Consider the following 22,083-nt stretch of genomic DNA (forward strand, 5'->3'; position numbering starts at 1 on the left):
CACCATGCCCAGCTGATATTTTGTATTTTTAGTAGAGACGGGGTTTCACCATGTTGACCAGGATGGTCTCGATCTCTTGACCTCGTGATCCACCCGCCTCGGCCTCCCATAGTGCTGGGATTACAGGCTTGAGCCACCGCGCCCGGCCAGTTTTTTTTCTTTTGTTAAGATGACATCTCATTCTGTCACCCAGGCTGGACTGCAATGGCAGGATCTCAGCTCACTGCAACCTCCGCCTTCCAGGTTCAAGCCATTCTCCTGCCTGAGCCTCTTGAGTAGCTGGGATTACAGGGGCCCACCACCACGCCCAGCTAATTTTTGTATTTTTAGTAGAGACAGAGTTTCACCATGTTGACCAGGCTGGTCTTGAACTCCTGACCTCAGGTCATCCGCCTGCCTTGGCCCCCCAAAGTGCTGGGATTACAGGCATGAGCCACCATATCCAGCCTGTATCACTTTATCTAAGAACCAATCCAAATAAAAGAAAGCACACATCTGTTAGGGTGCAGTGGCTCATGCCCGTAATCCCAACACATTGGGAGAGTGAGGCAAGATCACTTGAGGTCAGGCGTTCAAGACCAGCTTGGGCAACATGGCAAAACCCTTTCTCTACAAAAAATACAAAAATTAGTCAGGCATGGTGATGTGTGCCTATAGTTTCAGCTGCTCTGGAGGCTGAGGTGGTAGGAGTGCTTTAGCCCAGGATGTCGATGCTACTGTGAGCCAATATGATGCCACTGCACTCTAGCTTGGGCAACAGAGTGAGACCCTGTCTCAAAAAAAGGAGGGGGGCAGCGTGGTGATTCACACCTGTAATTTCAGCACTTTGGGAGGCCAAGGCAGATGGATCACCTGAGGTCAGGAGTTCAAGACCAGCTGCCAACATGAAGAAACCCCATCTCTACTAAAAATATAAAAATTAGCTGTGTGTGGTGGTGCACGCCTGTAATCCCAGCTCCTCCGGAGGCTGAGGCAGGAGAATATCTTGAACCTGAGAGGCAGAGGTTGCAGTGAGCTGAGATTATGCCACTGCACTCCAGCCTGGGCAACAGAGTGAGACTCTGTCTAAAAAGTAAAAGTATAACTAAATAAAGTGATTCAAAGTAAAAGTTCAGACCAGGCACAGTGGCTCATATCTGTAATCCCAGCACTTTGTAAGGTCGAGGTAGGCAGATTACTTGAGATCAGGAGTTCGAGACCAGCCTGGCCAACATGGTGAAACCCTGTCTCTACTAAAAATACAAAAATTAGCTGGGCATGGTGGTGCGTGCCTGCAGTCCCACCTATTCGGGAGGCTGAGGCGGGAGAATCACTTGAACCTAGGATGCAGAGGTTGCAGTGAGCCAAGATCCCCCCACTGCACTCCAGCCTGGACAACAGAGTGAGACCCCGTCTCAAAAAACAACAACAAAATGTAAAAGTTTAGAATATTCAATAAGGGTCCAGTTGCAGTGGCTCACACCTGTAAGCCCCATACTTTGTGAGGCCAAGGTAGGAGGATTGCTTGAGCTCAGGAGTTTGAGACCAACCTGGGTAACATAGTGAGACCCTGTCTCTACAAAAAAACAAACAAAAAAAGTAGCCCAGTGTGGTGATGTGCTCCTGTAGTCCCAGCTACTCAGGACACTGAGGTTGGAGGATCACTGGAACCCAGGAGGTTGAAGCTGCAGTGAGACATGATCTTGCCACCGCTCTCCAGTCCCTGCACTTCAGCCTAGGTGACAAAATTATGGGACCCTGTCAGAAAGAAGGAAAGAAATAAGAAAGGAAGAAAGGAAGAAAAGAAAGAAAGAAAAAGAAAGAAAGAAGGAAAGAAAGAAAGAAAGGAAAGAAAGAAAGAAAGAAAGAAAGAAAGAGAAAGAAAGAAAGAAAGAAAGAAAGAAAAGAAGGAAAGAAGAAAGAAAAAGAAAGAAAGAGAGAAAGAAAGAAAGAAAGAGGGAGAGAAGGAGGCAGGGAGGGAGGGAAATTTAAAAAGGAATTTTGGTCTCTCTGATTTTTAAGTGTAAAGCTGAAATAATTCAACAAAAGTGATTTTTATTTTTGTTACAAATTCTTTCACAGTTACTTCATTGTGGTTTATGGCCTCTGTTGTTTTCCTTTTCCTTCACAGGTAAACCAGGCAAGTTCTCCTAATGCCTGGCCCTCAGGGAAGCTTACAGAGTGAGGCAATTTGGAAAACCCTGTTTTGGAACTGAGTTGCTCCTCAATAGCTCCCCATGGAAGAAGGATTCCTAGTAGTGCACTGCTGCAAATGACTTGACATCACCGGCACACAGCCTGGGCCGGAGTGAGGACTGGGGTTTCCTTCTTGAGGCTCTCTGACCCAGGAGGTTCACAGACTAGAGCACCAGGTGATCACCCAGGCACCTGGTCCTCCCATGTGATTCTTGGGCTAGTCTCCTCTGAGTGTTGCAGAGACAGACCCAAGAGGCTGCCGAACTTACTTGCTTTTATTTTGTTTTTATATTCTTTCAACTTTTAGGCTGACTTTTTTTTTTTTTTTTTTTTTTTGTTTATTGGTTTTTTTTTTTTTTTTTTGGAGACAGAGTCTTGCTCTGTCACTTAGGCTGGAGTGAAGTGGTGTCATGGTGGCTCACTGCAACCTCCACCTCCCAGGTTCAAGTGATTCTCCTGCCTCAGCTTCCTGAATAGCTGGGATTACAGGCCTGCGCCACCATGCCCGACTAATTTTTTTGTATTTTTAGTAGAGATGGGGTTTCACCATGTTGGCCAGGCTGATCTCGAACTCCTGACCTCAAGTGATCCATCTGCCTCAGCCTCCCAAAGTGCTGTGATTACAGGCATGACCCACTGTGCCGGCCTAAGCTGACTTTATCTCCTAGTCTAGGGAAGAAAATGTGACATGTACTGTCACAGGCAAGTTTCTGGCACACCATGTTACTGAAATGTGCTTCTTCCTTTAAAAAAATTTTTTTTGAGACGGGTCTCACTCTGTTGCCCAGGCTGAAGTACAGTGGCACAATCTCAGTTCACTGCAGCCTCCACCTCTTGGGTTCAAGTGATCCTCCTGCCTCAGCCTCCCAAGTAGATGGGACTACAGATGCATGCTACCATGCCCAGCTAATTTTTGTATTTTTAGTAGATTCAGGGTTTCACCATGTTGCCCAGGCTGGCCTCAAACTCCCAGACTCAAGTGATCTGCCTGCCTCAGCCTCCCTAAGTTCTGGGATTAAAGGCATGAGCCACCATGCCCGACTTTGCTTCTTCCTTTTAAAATAATTTTTCAAATATACTTTTATAAATTTGACCCCTAGCCCACAGCTTTCTATTACTGTGCACCCAGCATTACCCATATGAATGCCTAAGCAGTGTAGAAACTTAAGCATTTGTTTTATTCTCTTTTCTAAATTATAGAAGAGTCTAATGCTGTCAACTGGTAAATGTTTAGAGTTTAAGGTAAACATCACAAAGTTAACAAATACTTTTAAAAATACTACAACAGACATCTGGCTTTGGGGCCAGGCATGGTGGCTCACATCTGTAACCCTGCACTTTGGGAAACTGAGGAGGGCAGATTGCTTGAGCCCAAGAGTTCAAGGCCAGTCAGGGCAACATGGCAAAAACCCATCTCCACCAAAACTACAAAAATTAGCCGGGTGTGGTGGTGTACACCTGTAGTCCCAGCTATTAGAAACCTGAAGTGGGAGGATCGTTTGAGCCCAGGAGGTAGAGCCTTCAGTGAGCTGAGATCATGCCACTGCACTCCAGTGTAGGTGACAGAGTGAGACCCCATGTCAATTAAAAACAAAAAACAAACAAACAAAAAACAAAAACAAAAAAAGGGCCAGGCACAGTGGCTCATCTCCACTAAAAATACAAAAATTTGCCGGGCATGGTGGCAGGTACCTGTAATCCCAGCCACTCGGGAGGCTGAGGCAGGAGAATCGCTTGAACCCGAGAGGCAGAGGTTGTAGTAAGCCGAGATTGTGCCACTGCACTCCAGCCTGGGCGACAGGGCGAGACTCTGTCTCAAAAAAAAAAAAAAAAAAAAAAAAAAAAAAAAAAAAGCCAGGTGCAGTGGCTCACGCCTATAATCCCAGCATTTTGGGAGGCTGAGGTAGGCAGATCACCTGAGGTCGGAGGTTCAAGACCAGCCTGACCAACATGGAAAAACCCCGTCTCTACTAAAAAATACAAAAGTAGCTGGGCTTGGTGGCGCATGCCTGTAATCCCAGCTACTAGGAAGGCTGAGGCAGGAGAATGGCTTGAACCCGGGAGGCGAAGGTTGTGATGAGCCAAGATCGTGCCACTGCTCTCTAGCCTGAGCAACAAGAACAAAAACTCTGTCAAAAAAAAAAAGTTTGGAGGTTTGTTTATAAAAACCTTTTTTAAATAGAGAATTCTTCTGAACACTTACTTTCAAATTTGAAAAATAAGAAAAGGAGGTCTACATAGGCAATGCAGCTTTGAATATTTAAGATTTCTTCAGGTAACTGTTCTGCCTTGTGTCACTGCTAGCTGGGGCACTCAAAAAGGCTGAACTGAAGGAACAAACTACCTGAAAGGGACAGCCACACTTTCATGGAGTGAGGAAGTACTGGCTGCCAGTCTGGGACTTCCCAGGTCACCAATTTTGAAACCCACCAAACACTGATCTAAAGATCAAATTCTAGTCTTTCAGTAGCAAGGATCAAAAGATTGAAAGACTGTATTCTATTTCCTCATCTAGCACCAGGATTCTGTTGGGGAGTTCCAATGAAATGGACTCTAAGTGGAGCTTGCTCTTTTCTTTCTCTTCTATCCAATTAAGGAAATTATTTGATTTGGCGCATCTTAGCCATTCGTTTTGGTGGACAGATGTTTCTTTTGTTACAAAGAGCAAGCACCATTCTAAATCCAGAGTCAGCTGCATTGGTAGAACACTATCTCATGATTCCACATAACTGCCTTAGGAGCACTGGATTTCAAACCATGCAGGAATCCCTGGCATGAGCACTGTTATGTAGGGGAGCCTGAGTTGGAGAACATACGGTGTGGTATAAATTGTACATTGTGGACATTTTTGTGCTATTTAGTTCGAGTATAATCATCCAGTGTGAGAGCCTAAGTGACCCTGAGACAAAAGGAAAAAAGGAAAAAGTCTGGGTGCCTTGGCTCATGCCTGTAATCCCAGAACTTTGGGAGGTCAAGGTGGGCAGATCACCTGAGGTCTAAGAGTTCAAGAGCAGCCTGGCCAACATGGTGAAACCCCATCTCTACTAAAAATACAAAAATCAGCTGGGCATGGTGGTGGCTGCCTGTAATCCCAGCTACTCGAGAGGTTGAGGCAGGAGAATCACTTAAAATCAGAAGGCGGAGGTTGCAGTGAGCTGAGATTGGTGCGACAATGTGACCAGCCCAGGCGGCAGTGTGAGACTCCATCTCAAAAAAAGAAAGAAAGAAAAAAAAGAAAAAAAACAAAAAAGAGAAGAAAGAGGAGGAAAGGGAAGAACAGAAGAGGAGGAGAAGTTACTTTAATTCTCTTATCCTCTATGGGAAAAAAATAACAAATGTGTAAACCTGAGTATCAGAATAGTAATAATGTCGACATTGATACCTTTGAGAACTATGCCATTGATTCCAAAATACAAAAGGAAAATCATTATTTTCCTTGTACTCACCAAAATCTCTTTAAGGTCCCATAAAATGGGAGTTGCCATGTCGTCAGTTTTTCCTTGTTTTTCTTTTCTCTTTGTTCATGAGCTTTCTTGGAAAAAGCGGGGGGTTTTTTTGGTTGTTGTTGTTGTGGTGGTTTTTTTTTTTTTTTTTTTTTTTTTTTAATTATTTCAGCTTCATTTTTTTTTTTTTTTTTTTCTTTTTTTCAGACTGAATCTTGCTCTGTCATCCTGGCTGGAGTGCAGTGGTGTGATCTCACCTCACTACAACCTCTGACTCCCAGGTTCAAGTGATTCTCATACCTCAGCCTCCCAAGTAGCTGGGATTACAGGTGCCTGCCACCATGTCAAGCTAATTTTTGTATTTTTAGTAAAGACAGGGCTTCGTGGGAAGATAAATCTCAGTTGAACAGCAAAAAAAGGAAAAAAAAAAAAAGACAGGGCTTCACCATGTTGGCCAGGCTCATATTGAATTCCTAATATCAAGTGATCAGCCCGCCTTAGCCTCCCAAAGTGCTGGGAATACAGGTGTGAGCCTGTTTTTTGTTTTGTTTGTTTTTTTAAAGAAGATATCTCCATGTGTTGCCCAGGCTGGAGTGTGGTGGCTATTCACAGGCACACTTATAGCAAACTGTAGCCTTGGATTCCTGGCCCCAAGCAATACTCCCACCTCAGCTCCCAAGTAGCCACTATAAGTGACAAAATGAGGAATCTTGATCCAGGAACTTATAAACAAATATTGAATGCAACAGGCTTGTACCATTTTGGAGGTATATTTTTCTTTTTAAGTAGACATCAGTTTATAATGTACTTTATGGGAGGTATAAGGGTAGTGTATACTCAATGTTGTATATAATAGCCGAGTAATTATAAGAGGATCTCCCATTTACGGTAAACTGAATGAAAGGATTGGCATCCCAAACCAAAAAGTGGAAAATGCCAAACTGTTTTCAAAATATCACAGTGAGGAGATGGCTATTCAACTGGCAGAGACCCTCTGCTCTGATGTTTCTAAGCAGACATAGTCCATATGACTAGATTTTGTGAGTCTACTTGAAATCTTGGTTATTATAGTTTATAAATGGATACAGCCATTTGGAAACCTGACTTACAATGAAAATCTAGACATTTGTCTCAAAAGTAGAGTTAGCTTTCAACGTATAGGCTCCTTGCTTTTAATACTGAGTAGGGCATAAGCCTTTAACTTTCCTTTCCTCATCTCCTACCCCCAATCACTTCCAAGAATACCTCTGTAGAGTTTTCCTCTGTCTTTGTGTACTCCATTCCTGTAAATTCCTTCTCCATATTTTTGCTATTTCATTTACTTTGGAAAATGGCAGTGTGGAATATGTTTGGTATAACCTTATCTTAATCCTGGCCAGCATCTCTGATCACCTCCACCAGAAAAAGTATACATATATATATATATATATATATATATATATATATATACACACACACACACAAACACACACACACACACAATTATATATATGTTATATATATATATACATATATACCGTACGTGCATGTGTGTGTGTCTTTTCTAGGGTTAAAAATGCAGAAGTAGGCCGGGCACAGTGGCTCATGCCTTTAATCCCAGCATTTTGGAAGGCCAGGTGGATCACCTGAGGTTGGGAGTTTGAGACCAACCTGATCAACGTGGAGAAATCTCGTCTCTACTAAAAATACAAAATTAACCGGGCATCGTGGCGGGCTCTTGTAATCCCAGCTACCTGGGAGGCTGAGGCAGGAGAATTGCTTGAACCCGGGAGGCAGAGGTTGTGGTGGGCCAAGTTCGTGTCATTGCATTCCAGCCTGGGCAACAAGAGCAAAACTCCACCTCAAAAAAAAAAAAAAAAAAAAACAGAAGTAAAAACCTTAAACAGAATAGAAAACAAACCTCCTTTATTATCCAGGTTCCCTGCATATTTCCAGTTGTTTAGAAAATGTTTCTCCTGTTGTTCCTGTTAAATATTTCTCATATTTTGGCATCACACACAAAAATATGTTGCCAGAGGTTTGTGTGTATGTGTGTACATATGTGTGGTAGAGGTGAGGGAGAGACTTGGTCCAATATCACGGTGTGCAGTGGTGAAGAACCTACTAAATTAATTAATCTTCACATTAGCAGATCACTGAGAATATGAATCACTCACAGGCAGTCAAAAGGTGATGTCAGTGAACGGTGATGGCACAGCATGACTGCTCCTGTTTGATACTGCATTTAGGTCTAGCACTACTGCTATTGCAAGGTTCTCCTATTAATTTTATTATGGAATTTCAGAAATTTCTACTGCTGCCTGGGTACAGTGGCTCATGCCTGTAATCCCAGCACTTTGGGAGGCCAAGTTGGGAGGATCACTTGAGCCCAGGAATTCAGACCAGCCTGGGCAGCATGGCAAAACCCTGTCTCTATGAAAAAATTTTTAAAAATTTGTTTGGCATGGTGGCGTATGCCTGTAGTCCCAGCTGCTAGAGAGGCTTAGGCGGAAACACCACCTGAGTCCAGGGAGGTCGAGGCTGCAGTAAGCCATGGTTGCGCCAGTGCACTCCAGCCTGAGCAGCAGAGTGAGACACTGTCTCAATAAATAGACAAATAAAATAAAATTCTGCTGTCAAATAGGAGCTAAATGTAATTTTTTTCCCCAAAACGGTGTCTTGCTCTGGCGTGCAGTGGCACAATCTTGGCTTACTGCAACCTCTGCCTCCCAGGTTCACGGAATTCTCCTGCCTCAGCCTCCCAAGTAGCTGGAACTATAGGTGCCCACCACCACGCCCAGCTAATTTTTGTATTTTTAATAGAGGCGATGCTTCATCATGTTGACCAAGCTGATCTCGAACTCCTGACCTCAGGTCATCTGCCCACCTTGGCCTCTCAAAGTGCTGGGATTACAGGTGTGAGCCACAGTGCCCAGTGCTAAATGTAATTTCTATAGCATTAATAAGTATTCCAGGAAGTAGTTAAATTAAGGAACAAGGTACTTAATAAAGTTTTAAAATATGGCTTTGGAATGGTTATTATTAGCAATAGTCATACTGTTAATTTCTAGTTGAAAGAATAACAGGCTCACAAAAATTTCTAAGCCTTAGGAGAAGACCAATTTTGGTGGAAATTGGGTCAGAAGAACATGTGCAATTCAAGGACTGCTTAAGATAAACAGCTGCATAGAGTAAAGCTGCTTTATCATGAAAGGTGAGTAGGGTAGAGACTGTGTGGTATTGGTCTACAGCTCTTGGTTAAGCTTATAAAATGGTTGTTGTTGACCCTCTCTACAATTAGCGACAAATTGTACTAATAACGATAAACTCCTAAAAACCCTCAGTAGCCAATCAGGTTGCAAACTTCCTTCACCTTGAAGCTTTTTCCTAGAGAATATTTTCTTTCTGAAGGCTATGTGGTACCTCCACTCTCCTATGATTCCATGTTGGAAACACTGGCTACTACTTCACAAAGAACTGGAGGGTAGGTGTGGTGGAGTCAACTGGAATCCCTCTTTTCTAAACACTTTGGACTTCCAACTTTATCTGGGCTAAAGGGGCCACAAACTCTGGTTTTCTGTTCGACAGAGTATCTATATTTTTAAGTAGCTGTGAGCAATTAGGAGAAAAATACTTAAATGAGCTTTTCGGTTTTGTTCTGAAGTAGAAAGGAACCAGTAAAAATGTGTAATCTGCATCCTGCTCTTGGTGTCGGGGGCAAAAATAGTGCCTAGTGTTGCATAGCACTGTGTGCTCTTGAGTGTAGTTTGTGGATGAGTTCTTTTAATGAATACACATTGTGGCAGAGAGGTGTGTGTATTTCTATGCTGTTTTTATTTATTTTTATTTTGGGAGACGGAGTCTCACTCTGTTATCCAGGCTGGAGTGCAGTGGTGCAATCTCAACTCTCTGCAACCTCCGCCTCCAAGTTCAAATGATTTTCTCCTTTCTCAGCCTCCTTAGTAGCTGGGATTACAGGCACCTGCCACCATGCCCAGTTAATTTTTATTTTTTAGTAGAGACGGGGTTTCAGTGTGTTGGCCAGGCTGATCTTGAACTTCTGACCCCAAGTGATCTGCCTGCCTTGGCCTCCCGTGCTGTTTTGTGTTGTTGTTGTTGTTTTTGAGATGGAGTTTCACTCTTGTTGCTCAGGCTGGAGTGCAATGGCGTGGTCTTGGCTCATCACAACACAACCTCCGCCTCCCAGGTCCAAGCTGCCTCAGCCTCCCGAATAGTGGGATTACAGACATGTGCCAGCATGCCCGGTTAATTTTTGTATTTTTAGTAGAGACGGGGTTTCTCTATGTTGGTCAGGGTGGTCTCGAACTCCCAATCTCAGGTGATCCGCCCACCTTGGCCTCCCAAAGTGCTGGGATTACAGGCATGAGCCACTGCCCAGCCTCATGCTGTTTTTAAATGACTTGTTGGATAGGCTTGATGAACTGTGCTGGATGATTTCCTCCACTGTCTCCTGTTCTGTCCCTCCCACAACAAGACTGGAAGAACAACAGCACACTTTTATATAGGTCTCTAGTAGTCTCGTTGGAGGGGTAGGCCAGTAAGAACCAACCTGCTGGTCCATACCCCCAACCCCTCTGGTGACTACTGAATCCAGTTTCAATATTGTTAAATTTCAGGGAAGAAAGTGATAATGTGGAAAAGTGCCAAAACTCAGTCTAATTTTTCCTGGCAGCTTTCCCTTGGTGTCATTGGTAAGTTCTGCATTTCACTGGTGTCATTGGTAAGTTCTGCATTTCACTGGAGTGAGTGCCACACTGCTACTATGACTATAATAGTCACTCCCATGCCTGACTTTTTTGTTTGGTCCATTTTATCTTTGGGAATAGACATTTTCTGTGGGGATAGGTGGGTTTAAACCCTATTAAAACTGGTCAGAATGTTTTTCATTAGGGGCCACTCAATTCCTGTCTTATATCTAATAGATTTGTTTGGATTTTCTTTGATTCTTATACAAAAACAACCCAGTAACATCATGCTGGAAGATTCTCTTGAGGTGGTTGTGTTGCAGAGAACAGACAGCACATTTGCTTTTTTAGCCACCTATCCTATTTCATAGGACTGCATGCCTGCCTCTCTCCATTTTGTCTGTGCTTACAGTTTTTCCTTCTCTTTCCAACACTTTGACAGAACTTGTGTTGGAACAAAAGACTCCATTCCAGATCCATTCCAGAGTTGCTGTGAGAAACTTACCCACTGACTTTTTCCTAACTCAGTAAAATGGCAGTGTCAGAAAGCTTTATGCAGGCAAGGGCTGAAAGAAATCTCCACCTAGAATTGAGTGTTTGATTTTTCCTTCTGATTTTCTTGTCAACTCTCAAAAACTTCCCTTATAATCATTTTATATGTGTGAAATTTTCCTAGGTTGGTTTTAAAGAAGAAACAAAACAAAAGCACCTACACTGGTTTAATATGGGAAGTCAAAGATAACAGACTTTTCCTGTGCCTGGGCAATAGCCTTCTGTGTTGACTGGTGACCTTACCTTTCCTTGGTAATATTTTTGGTGCTTAGCCTTCCAGATCTAAAAACAGCTTAGTGCAATAAGTACTAAGTATAAAATTGTTAAGTTTCTCTTTTGATTGACTATGAAGTGGCTATCAAGCTTCTTTAAGTAGGTTTTTCCATACAGTATTTTTTGTATCAGTTGGTGAATACAAATCTTCAATGAGATCAGCAGAAATAAGAAATCCAAATTTCTGATCTGTCCAGCGGTTTTATAAAACCTCAGTCCTGTTTTTTGTTTTTGTTTTGTGTTGTTTTAATATTATTATTGGTAGTTTTACTCAGTCTTTTCCACAAAAATAAGCTCATTGGTCAACAAGCTCACCAGTGAGACTGGTGAGTGAGGCTGTACTTAGGAAAATATGAAAGCTTTGGTATCTTTTCCTCATATTAAACTGGCCCTGGGTGTTTTGTTTTGTTTGAAACCTGCCACAAGCCAGACCAGCCTGGCCTTTTGCTTATTTTATTTTTTATTTTAGTTTTGGGGGATGTGGTGGTGAGGGTAATTCTTATTTTATATTGGGACAAAATAAGCTGGTTGACTTATGCCTGAGGCTCTTTTTTTTCACAGCTGCTTTGGGGAAAAAAAAAGTCTCATTCAGAAATTAACATTTCTCAAACTGTGTTCCGTATTATTCTGAAATATAAATGCCCCAAAATTGCTTAAGAGTTTGAGATGAGTGGGGAAAGGATCTAAGAAAAGCATTTATTGTGTGCCCAGCAAATTTGAGGCCTCCTGGTTTGCTCCTTTGGGATTCTAGGTTCTTGGCAGGCACAGTTTTACCGCGAAGAGCTATTGAATGCCATTCGAGTTCAATCCATTTTTCTTAGTCTAGATCCAGTTCGTATTTTACAGCTCCCGTCTGGGAGCCGGTAACTTAATGAATTGCCTTGACTCTTGCTTCAATCCACTTTCCTCGCTTAATATGCAGCCCAAAGTTTTGCAGCTCGCTGTCAGATGGTAGTGCTAGACTTTCACACCGATCCCAAAGCCTCCGCTGGGGCTGTTTCTTAACACGGAGTTACAAACTTTAAGAAACAGACAGTTCCAGACGGAAATCCACGCCAGGCTTTGAACTCTGCTTCTGGCTTCCGTCAACTGACACAGTTGCCCTTTTGCTCAAACTCGCAGCTCCAGTTCGCACTCGAGAGAGCTCTGCTGGGTGTCTGCTGCTGTGCCACGGCGGGAACGTGTGGGGGCAACAACCTGGCACTCCAACGATTCTCCACGCCTTTAGTTAGAAACCTAAGTAAACCCTCACTAGGGTCCCTGGGCTTCAAACGATTTCTCCCACAAGGATTGGGTGGAGGAAGGAGCCGAGCCTGATCTTCTGTTTGTTTGTTGAGTTTTGTATTTCAGACATTTGGGGGAAACAAATTGCGAGAGAGGAAGGGCTGTCTTCCATGCAAACGTTTCCCTCTCCTAGCAAACCCTCCAGGCCTCAGTTCCACATTTTGCAGTTCACTGTGTGGATTTTAATAGGTTGTTCCCTTATCCTCGGGCCCAATCCATGCACACTGTGCAGCCGGATAAAATGGGAGCACATCCTCTGCCATTTTCAGCCGGTTTGTCCTGGCAGCCCTCCCCCACTTCCTTGGCTGCTCTGCCGCTGGAGTTAATGCGCCCAGAAACTCCGCCTGATCCTCCAGGCCGCGTAGCTCCAGTCCGCGTTTGCTAAGTGCCGTACAGTCGGGGACGGCGATAAGAACTCTCCTCTGAGGGAGAGCTAGCGAGACTTTAGTCCGGTTTCCATGTCAACGATTCAGTCCATATTTGCCATCAGGCTGCTGGCCGTGGCGCTTTCGCGAGGGTAGCGCTGTCCTAGTCCTAGTTCTCCAATCTGCGCCGGGATTCCTGAGCTGCCTGGGTGTGGGGTTAAAAGGCAGGGGCCGTGGGGGAGAAAACTCCACTGAAGGAAGAACCTCCAGCCCCCAGCCGGGGTCTTGCTGCTCGGGCCAGCCACGTGCCCAGCTCCTCCCCTCCCCCCCTTTCCCGTTGCCACTGCCCCTAGGGAGAGCTGATGGGCCAGTTTCTAAAAAAGTTCCCTCAGCCCAACAATCCCTGGGATTGTGGTGTGGGGCTCTAAAGGTAGAGGTGGAAGAGAGCCCTAGTGAATTAAAAAAAAAAAATAGAGAAATCCCACATTATCGCCTCCAACCCAGGTGGATAGATTTTTGTGCACTTTACCTTATTGCTAGAGAAAAATGGTGACTGTTTTCAAAACAGCATGTCCACGTGTAGGGAAAGATTTTTGGCGCTTTCCATATTTCACAGCCATGGAAGAAAGGGGATGAGGGCTTTCTTTGGAAACAAATCCATTCTAGCTTCCAGATTTTCACTGGGCTCCACGTTTCCCATTACACCCCAGCTCTGAGGAAAATGGCAGGATAATTGCATGTAAAAAATTCCTCATTTGTGTGCAGGACTCAGGACTGTTTGCCAGCTCAGAGGCAGTTGATTAAATAGCCAAGCTCTACGAGGCAGCCTATAATTTGGTTTCTAGGACCGAATGCACTAGGGAGAGTTGTTGCCCCTGAGGACTGTGAGGGAAAAGAGGGCACTGGCCCATACCAGTCAGTCGGCTCTTCTTGGTAGGCTGCTTTGGTTCTTGGCTAGAGGCCGGGGGAGGGGAAGAGAATAAAGCTGTGGGATTTTTTTTTTTTTTTTTAATCTCACCACTCTTAGATTAACAGGAAGGTTTTGCCTTTTTGGTGTAGGATGCACTGTTTCTTGCGGGGAGAGATGACTTCAGGCTTTGGAATTATTCATAGTGACCAGGGACATGGCCAGCACTCCGGGGTCCTGCATAATCTGTTCTAAGGTAATGGTTCTGTGGCAGTGAAGTCTCCCTTTACAAATCTGAGGGGGAAAAGAGATCCTGGTGTCTAGGAACACAGGCCTGGGCCTTTCCCAATGCAGACTTGCATCTGGTGTGGAGCTGGAATCCCCTCTAGCCTTCATAGCCTGTCAAGTCAGAACATTCCAAGCCAGCCTGAGGAAGAAAAGGCTGCTGCTGGGATTTGGTGGGGGCTGTAGATCAGGACAACACTGGAGCTTTCTGTGTATGCCTTCATCTGTTCAGATAAACCTGGCCTTATACCCAACTCCAGCTCAATCGAGGTCTCTTAGAATGTAATGGTAAACTTTAAACAATCTTTACACTACAGGATAGAAAACAAATCTGAGAAGCATCCATTTTCTAAGTGACTTGTTGGACTGTGCCTGTTCTTTGAGGAGAAAATGGTTTCCATTTTGTGCATCTCTCTTCTGGTAATTGTTTGAACACTCAGGTTCCTGCAGTCCCTGGAGCCTCTTCTGTGGGTTTTCAATCTTACAAGGTACTGTCTTTGGAGACTAGGGCTACTGGGTCGTCATCTTAAAGAGAGTGAGAACAGGGTTTGGGTTCTCCTGCTGGATGACTGTTGTGTGCCCCGAAAACAGCTTCAGTGGCCTCCATTTTAAGTCAGAGGTGAGATGATCAGTTTTGACTTCAAATCCATTCTGATATTCTGGCATCATTGTTAAATGTGCTCACAATTTTTTTTTCTTTAAGGCAAGTAGACCGAAGACAGCTTTGGTGACTCCACTTCTTTTAAAGTCACCCTCCTCCACCTTCTGACTTTAAGTGACAGGGAGTTCCCTCCCCTCTCTCTCTTTCAATTCTGTGAAATGGGGATAATCCGGACCTCATGCCCCCAGAGCCTTGTGAGGACCGGTTAATGAGGGCAGGCGAGTGGGAAACGAATCATCCAAACAATGATCAGTCATTCCTTTGGGCTTGCAAAAGGGGTAAAAAGCAGGGCTCACTCAGCTGGGTCTTTAGCGGGGTCCGTAGAAGGCTTTGAAGAGGAAAAGTGCTGTAGAGGTGCTAAGCAGCAGCCAACGGACCGGGCCGGCTGTCAGGGGGTCAGGGCTGGGCCGAGGCGGCCGCGGTCTCGGGCTCTGGCCAATTTTGCAGCCGCGGGTAAAGTTCACACTGTCCGCTCCCCTCGGTACGGCCGGTAGGGGACAGATCAGGATAGGGACGCCGGGAGGGAGGCGGCGCAGGCTCCAGAGAGGCGAGGGCTCCGGGCCGGGTTTTCTCCGAAGCCTTCGGCGGCGGCGCTGCCTAGCGAAAGCGGCTGAGGGCCTGCCGCCGCCGCGGCTCGTTCTCTCCCCTCCTCCTTTGTGAGGGGAAGGGAGCGAGTCCGCTCCATGGCCTGCGCCCGCTCCGCTCTCCACTCCGGGTTTGCCAGGCGGCCGCGACGGCGCTGGGTAAAATGGCAGTGCTGAGCCTCGTGTCGGAGTGAGGGGGACTCGGAGGAGAGTGGGGCGCTCTAGCCGCTCAGTCCGGCTGACCGCTTGCTCGCTTGCCCGCTGCCGCGCAGCAGCCTCGGCCCGAGCCGCGGCTGGCGAGGGGAGGCTGGGCGCCCGGCCCGGCCCGCGTTCCGACTCTGGCTCTCGGCGCCCCGGCTGCTGCCGCGCGCCCTCCAGCCCGCCCGTCCCGGGTCCCCCTCCCCCCGCTCCCTCCCTCCGTCCCTCCCCACCCCCTCCCCCTCGCCTCCCTCCCTCCCTCCCTCCTCCTTTCTCCGGCAGCAGAAAGCGGAGAGTCACAGCGGGGCCAGGCCCTGGGGAGCGGAGCCTCCACCGCCCCCCTCATTCCCAGGCAAGGGCTTGGGGGGAATGAGCCGGGAGAGCCGGGTCCCCAGCCTACAGAGCCGGGAGCAGCTGAGCCGCCGGCGCCTCGGCCGCCGCCGCCTCCTCCTCCTCCGCCGCCGCCAGCCCGGAGCCTGAGCCGGCGGGGCGGGGGGGAGAGGAGCGAGCGCAGCGCAGCAGCGGAGCCCCGCGAGGCCCGCCCGGGCGGGTGGGGAGGGCAGCCCGGGGGACTCGGCCCCGGGGCGGGGTGGGAGGGGGGGAGAAGACGAAGACAGGGCCGGGTCTCTCCGCGGACGAGACAGCGGGGATCATGGCCGCGCAGGTCGCCCCCGCCGCCGCCAGCAGCCTGGGCAACCCGCCGCCGCCGCCGCCGCCCTCGGAGCTGAAGAAAGCCGACCAGCAGCAGCGGGAGGAGGCGGGGGGCGAGGCGGCGGCGGCGGCAGCGGCCGAGCGCGGGGAAATGAAGGCAGCCGCCGGGCAGGAAAGCGAGGGTCCCGCCGTGGGGCCGCCGCAGCCGCTGGGAAAGGAGCTGCAGGACGGGGCCGAGAGCAATGGGGGTGGCGGCGGCGGCGGAGCCGGCAGCGGCGGCGGGCCCGGCGCGGAGCCGGACCTGAAGAACTCGAACGGGAACGCGGGCCCTAGGCCCGCCCTGAACAATAACCTCGCGGAGCCGCCCGGCAGCGGCGGTGGCGGCAGCAGCGATGGGGTGGGGGCGCCTCCTCACTCAGCCGCGGCCGCCTTGCCGCCCCCAGCCTACGGCTTCGGGCAACCCTACGGCCGGAGCCCGTCTGCCGTCGCCGCCGCCGCGGCCGCCGTCTTCCACCAACAACATGGCGGACAACAAAGCCCTGGCCTGGCAGCGCTGCAGAGCGGCGGCGGCGGGGGCCTGGAGCCCTACGCGGGGCCCCAGCAGAACTCGCACGACCACGGCTTCCCCAACCACCAGTACAACTCCTACTACCCCAACCGCAGCGCCTACCCCCCGCCCGCCCCGGCCTACGCGCTGAGCTCCCCGAGAGGTGGCACTCCGGGCTCCGGCGCGGCGGCGGCGGCTGCCGGCTCCAAGCCGCCTCCCTCCTCCAGCGCCTCCGCCTCCTCGTCGTCTTCGTCCTTCGCTCAGCAGCGCTTCGGGGCCATGGGGGGAGGCGGCCCCTCCGCGGCCGGCGGGGGAACCCCTCAGCCTACCGCCACCCCCACCCTCAACCAACTGCTCACGTCGCCCAGCTCGGCCCGGGGCTACCAGGGCTACCCCGGGGGCGACTACGGCGGCGGGCCCCAGGACGGGGGCGCTGGCAAGGGCCCGGCGGACATGGCCTCGCAGTGCTGGGGGGCTGCGGCGGCGGCAGCGGCGGCGGCGGCAGCCGCTTCGGGAGGGGCCCAACAAAGGAGCCACCACGCGCCCATGAGCCCCGGGAGCAGTGGCGGCGGGGGGCAGCCGCTCGCCCGGACCCCTCAGGTACACAGCTGAGTGGGGAGGGGGGCTGGGGCGAACGTGGTCCTGGGGGTGGGTGGTGGCTGCGGTGAGCGGGCCACAGCCTTGGGCTCCCCTCAATCCCGGGCCCCCGCTGCTGGGGAGCTGCCATTGTCTGGCTCTTCTCTCTTAAAATGGCTGCCTGTCTGCCTTCCTCTCCTTCCCTCCTTTAGTCTTTGTGTCGGGCTTTCCCAGAAATGTCTGCTCCTCTTTTTCCTTTACCCTGGTCTCTTTGAACTCCAGGGGTCGTCATGGGGATGCAGGGCAAAGTGTGCGGGGAAGGGCCTGGCCGGGGGTGAGGGGGTGCTGGGGGCTCAGGTTAGAAGTGTAGGCAGTAGTAGGAGCCCAGGAGTTGAGTGAATGTTTTTCTTTGCTCACTTGCCGCTCCTCTCCGTCTCCCGGCCTTCCTCTGGGCCGCACCCCGCATCTGTGCTTTCAAGGAGGGCCCCTAGAGCTCGGGGGGACCTCGAGGGAGGGCAGGGGACTGCTTGGGAGCTGCTAGAGGCCGGCTGCGGTTCACCTAGGGCAGCCCGGGCCATCCCCTGTCTTAGGCTCCGCCGGCCCAGTGGCCTGGGCTTCTCCCTGGAAGTGCTGGTAAACAGCTGAGTGATTGGAGTAGTAAGTGCAGATTGCTTTGGTTTGGGATTTGAATTATGGAGGTAAAATCCTTCTGTCAAAGCCAGGAGACAGTTGGTCTTAGGTTGACATCCTATCTGTGATCTGATTGGCTCCCCATCTCCTGCTCTTGGCCATTTATAATTGCCTCTGATGTAATGGTACAACAATCCTGATGAGCTCATAAACTTTTACACTCTGCTTTTCTGCCAGTGATAACCCAAACCATCGCTGTCACTATCTGCCTTTTATTCCAGAGCTGAAATTGGCTGTGACCTTGAGGAGGGAGGTTTAAGTAGCAATACTGTATCAGCAGGAGCAGAGTCTCAGACAGCCTGCCCTTGTTACATTGTGCCCGAAACAAAAGAGGAGGCAATGGCATTTTGCATGTACCTTGGATTTATTTTGCTTGTTATGTTTTATGCAGCCTGAAATGGATTCTGTGTTGTCAGAACAGTAGCTGAGTTTTTTCTCTACAATGGGTTTGCTGTTTGTTTTGGTTTTGTGACTTTCCTGATGGTATAAATGACTTCTTTGATGGCTCTGAAGATGCATTTGTCTTGAGTAATTTTGACACTGCTTTGCAGAATTGAAATAATTTTACTGGGCTTTTTATTGAGTGGCAAATGTGGGATCTTTATGGGGGGGAGAAAACAGTTTTTTGGTGTGTGTGTGTTTGTGTGTGTGTGTTTTAAGAACTGGGAGCTTTCTGAGGAATTTCGTATTAGGTTCAAGCCTTCCGTTTTAAGGAAGGCTAGCTAGCCTCATTCTTTGTTTACATGTTGAATCTTTTTAACACTTTCTTTTGTTAATTGAACTTTGGGATAGTGGTTTAATTTAAAGGGAAGCTGGTGTCTTTCATGGTCTTGAGGGACTTTCTCCTAAAGGCTTGGTTTGGTGAAATTGTGTTTTCCTAGAATAACAAAAAGTCTAGTTTTCTGTTTTGTCATCAGTCATTTTAGAGCTTTGAAATAGAGATTGGCAGTTTATTCCTTTGCATTTTAATGTATGTTCCACTTTTCTTTTTGTCTTCCAAGATATAAAGATACAACCTAGAATGACACTTAAGATTTGCTTAGACATTGCGACTTCTGGGTACCTTTTTATACTATTCTATCTTGTTTTATTTTATTGTTTTTCTGCCATCTTCATCATGCTCTGTCAGCAGTGCTTTTGGTCAGGGATATTGAGTATTCTATAGAATCATATGTTTTCGAACCCCTCGAACTTTTGTGCTAGGAGGAGATTTTATTCACTTACTAGCTGTGTTCCCAGCCCATCCTAGAACTACTTTCCTACTCTAACATTGAGCTGGGGATTTTGAAATTAGCTTTGTTTGATGGTGGACTTGGAGCTCTTTGCCTTGATTCTACATCTTCCATGATGTTCTGCATCAGGGCAAGAAATAGGGAAATGTTACATTGTTTTTCTAGTGTTGGAAAAGTTTTGTCTTAAAAGACAGCATCCTCTAGTCTCTGGGTCATCCTATGGTCTGTACCTCTTTCCCCACATTCCCCCTGTTTTCTCTGGTTTTGGCTGAAAATTTTACCTTTCTTCAAAACTATTAGAATAAGTCGTTTAGGGTAAGTCAAGTTTCATTTAAAAGCAAAATCAATTTGAATTTTACTGGTTTGGGAATATTTAGTCAAACTCTTTAAAGAAAAAGCCAACTTTTTTGGTATGATGATTTCTGTTTTTCAGTCTTTAAATTATGGAACATTTTCTGTGTAGATGATAGGAAAATAGATACAGCCCCTGTTTGGAAGGCTGTCTGTGCTGCCTTTGGATGAATTTTCTGATCTCTTTTATTATCAGTAGACCCACGCAACATAGATTCCTGTTTAACTTCAGTTCAGTTGCCTACTCACAGAGACCCAGGGAATGTGCTGATGAGCATTCACTTGTGTAAGAGACAGTGCAGCTTCCAGTTTTGTGGACTGCTTCAGGGTGTATGGTAGTAGTCTAGGTGAGGGCTGTAGGTTCAGACTTTGTTCTGAATTCCTCTTTGCCACTTGAGGATAAAACTCTTTTCAGACCATGATGTTCTAAATATTCTTAAATTAAAAAGGCTTGCTCTGCCCCCATCTTTCCCTGACCCAGTCATAGATTCAGAAATTTTTTTTGCAGAGGCTGTGCGTGGTGGCTCACGCCTGTAATCCCAGCACTTTGGGAGGCCGAGGCAGGCAGATCACGAGGTCAGGAGATGGAGACCATCCTGGCTAACACAGTGAAACCTTGTCTTTACTAAAAATACAAAAAATTCGTTCGGCATGGTGGTTTGCACCTGTAGTCCCAGCTACTCAGGAGGCTGAGGCAGGAGAATCACTGGAACTTGGGAGGCTGAGGTTGCTGGGAGGCTGAGGTTGCCGTGAGCTGAGATCGTGCCGCCGCACTCCAGCCTGGGCAACAGAAAAAAAAAAAAAGAAAAGAAAACTTGGCAGAGACTTAATTAATAAAGCTAAGGTTGTTAACGTTTTCATTTCACTCTGCCTGTATGAAATAAAGATTAGGTATGTGTGTGTATTGTGGCTATGTCTTTATCACAGGAGCTGGGAAGATCCCAGCAGACAAACTTTTCTTTTATCCCTTTTTGTGAGTAGTGTATCTCAAGGTGTTGAATTCCAGTACTTATGAAATAGTTTTAGGTTACTTATACACATGAACTTGATTTAAGGCTTTTTATTGGGACACTTTTTAGCAGTAATACATAGAGAGTAGTACCAGTTTACCAAGGTAAAAAAATGAAATACAGTAAATAGTCCAGGATGAAGCTGGATTTGACTGTAGAAGTTTGATTGTTAGTTTCTGCTATGGAAATATCAAATGGTATTTCTGACTCCTGGGAAACAGATACAGGAATCCTGGATTTATTATGGGAATGCCTACTGGCAGAAATTCTAGGCTGGCTGAAATACAGGACTCTTGGAGCTCTCTCAAGTAGGAGGGACCAGGAAAACCACACTGAGATGGCACTTTAGTTGTGGGGGTTTCATGTTTCTCTACTGTTCATGAGAGAACTGGGGTGATGAGGATTGAGATGGTGGTGTGAGAACGAAGAAAACAGCCAGGACCACGTTTGGCTTCTTGTGTATTGGGCCCCGTGAGGACTTTTTAGGTCTCTTTCTTTGTGTGTGACATGGGTAACCATGACAAGCAGCACCTGCTGAAACAGGATGTCTTGGATTGCATTAAACATTCATGTGTTGGATTGACTCCTGTAGGGTGTAATGTCTACAGTAGGCCTTTTGCAAAGAGGTTAGTGAACTTTTTTAAAATGTGGGAATAAGCTAACAAAGTAATGGGGAGGGCCCTTTCCTATTCCCACCCCTCAAAAGGTTGTGTTGATTGGCTTCAACTCTCAAAAATTCTAGAAGGAACTGAAGCTTGTAAATAGGGTAAAAATGTGGTATTCAAATGTATGGACATTGAGTTGTTCTTTTTTGCCAGTGAGCCTTTAGATTGGTCATTATCATTACTGATGCACCTTGAGTTGTGTGTTGCGTTAGTGGTAAAGAGCACAGGACTCACACAGGAGGAGGAAGGAGGAGGCTTAGATTCCACATACAGCTTCAGATTAAGCTGTGTGACACTGGGTAGGTCATTTGCTTTCTCTATTTTTCATTTTCTCCTCATCAGTCTGTATGACCTTCTCACTCTCTGATGCTACACATTTGTGCTTCCATAGCTGGCTTGTTATGAGGGCAGCTTTCTGTACATATAGCAGGGGTCTTGAGACCATCTTTCTTCCACTGGCCTGAAGGAACTCAAAGCTGTTTTCTCCTGAGTATTCACAGGAACAAGCTTTGAACAGTTGGGTGCCATGGTGGTCTGTGGACCTTTACAGAAAAAGCTCTACCAGACTGTTGCCTTGAAACTGTTAATCTGTTTGTCATTAGTCATTCCACCTGGCTGGTAGTTTTAAAACACTAAATAGTCATTGGAAAGTTAGGCAGACTTCATTAAAGCAAGACTTCAAAAATAGTTGCTTCAGGATCCCCAGGAGGCGTTTGCACTTGGGGTTGGGGTGAGGAATGGATATTCATAAGTTCAGTGTTAATATTCTACTTCTTTTGGGGAGGGGTAGGGAGAGAGGGAGCATTAAGTTCTCCAGACTCCTGGTGTTTGGGCAGGTCTAGGTCTGGTTTGGGCAGTTGGTTGTAATCTGAGTGCCTGGACTTGCCCTGTAAGTTTTGCTGAGAGAGAAGCAAAAGTTCCTGAGACTGGAAGAGGAAAAGCTGTGTTT

The 22,083-nt window shown here is 47.3% G+C and overlaps 2 protein-coding genes across 4 annotated transcripts in view; one reads left to right on the forward strand and one right to left on the reverse strand.

Moving 5' to 3' along the window:
• Positions 1–11,575: 11,575 nt before the first annotated feature.
• Positions 11,576–16,066, reverse strand: LOC108308610 (translation initiation factor IF-2-like). The gene is made up of 2 exons (XM_017534477.1): positions 15,889–16,066; positions 11,576–15,753 (listed from the first exon to the last, which is right to left on the reverse strand). Exons 1-2 carry the CDS (start codon positions 16,064–16,066, stop codon positions 14,939–14,941), a joined length of 993 nt encoding a protein of 330 aa, XP_017389966.1. The 3' UTR covers positions 11,576–14,938.
• Positions 15,679–22,083, forward strand: part of ARID1A (AT-rich interaction domain 1A) — an 83,667-nt gene continuing 77,262 nt past the window's right edge. For 2 of the 3 annotated variants that reach the window (XM_017534804.2, XM_037740692.1), the window contains exon 1: positions 15,746–17,210. In XM_017534804.2, coding sequence (XP_017390293.1) covers positions 16,065–17,210 — 1,146 coding nt within the window. In that variant the 5' untranslated portion in view covers positions 15,746–16,064. Of the gene's footprint in view, positions 17,211–22,083 lie in introns of all 3 variants that reach the window. The other variant, XM_017534803.2, reaches the window with a different exon arrangement.

This window comes from Cebus imitator, unplaced genomic scaffold, assembly GCF_001604975.1.
Source record: "Cebus imitator isolate Cc_AM_T3 unplaced genomic scaffold, Cebus_imitator-1.0 Scaffold87, whole genome shotgun sequence".
Lineage (NCBI taxonomy): Eukaryota > Metazoa > Chordata > Mammalia > Primates > Cebidae > Cebus > Cebus imitator.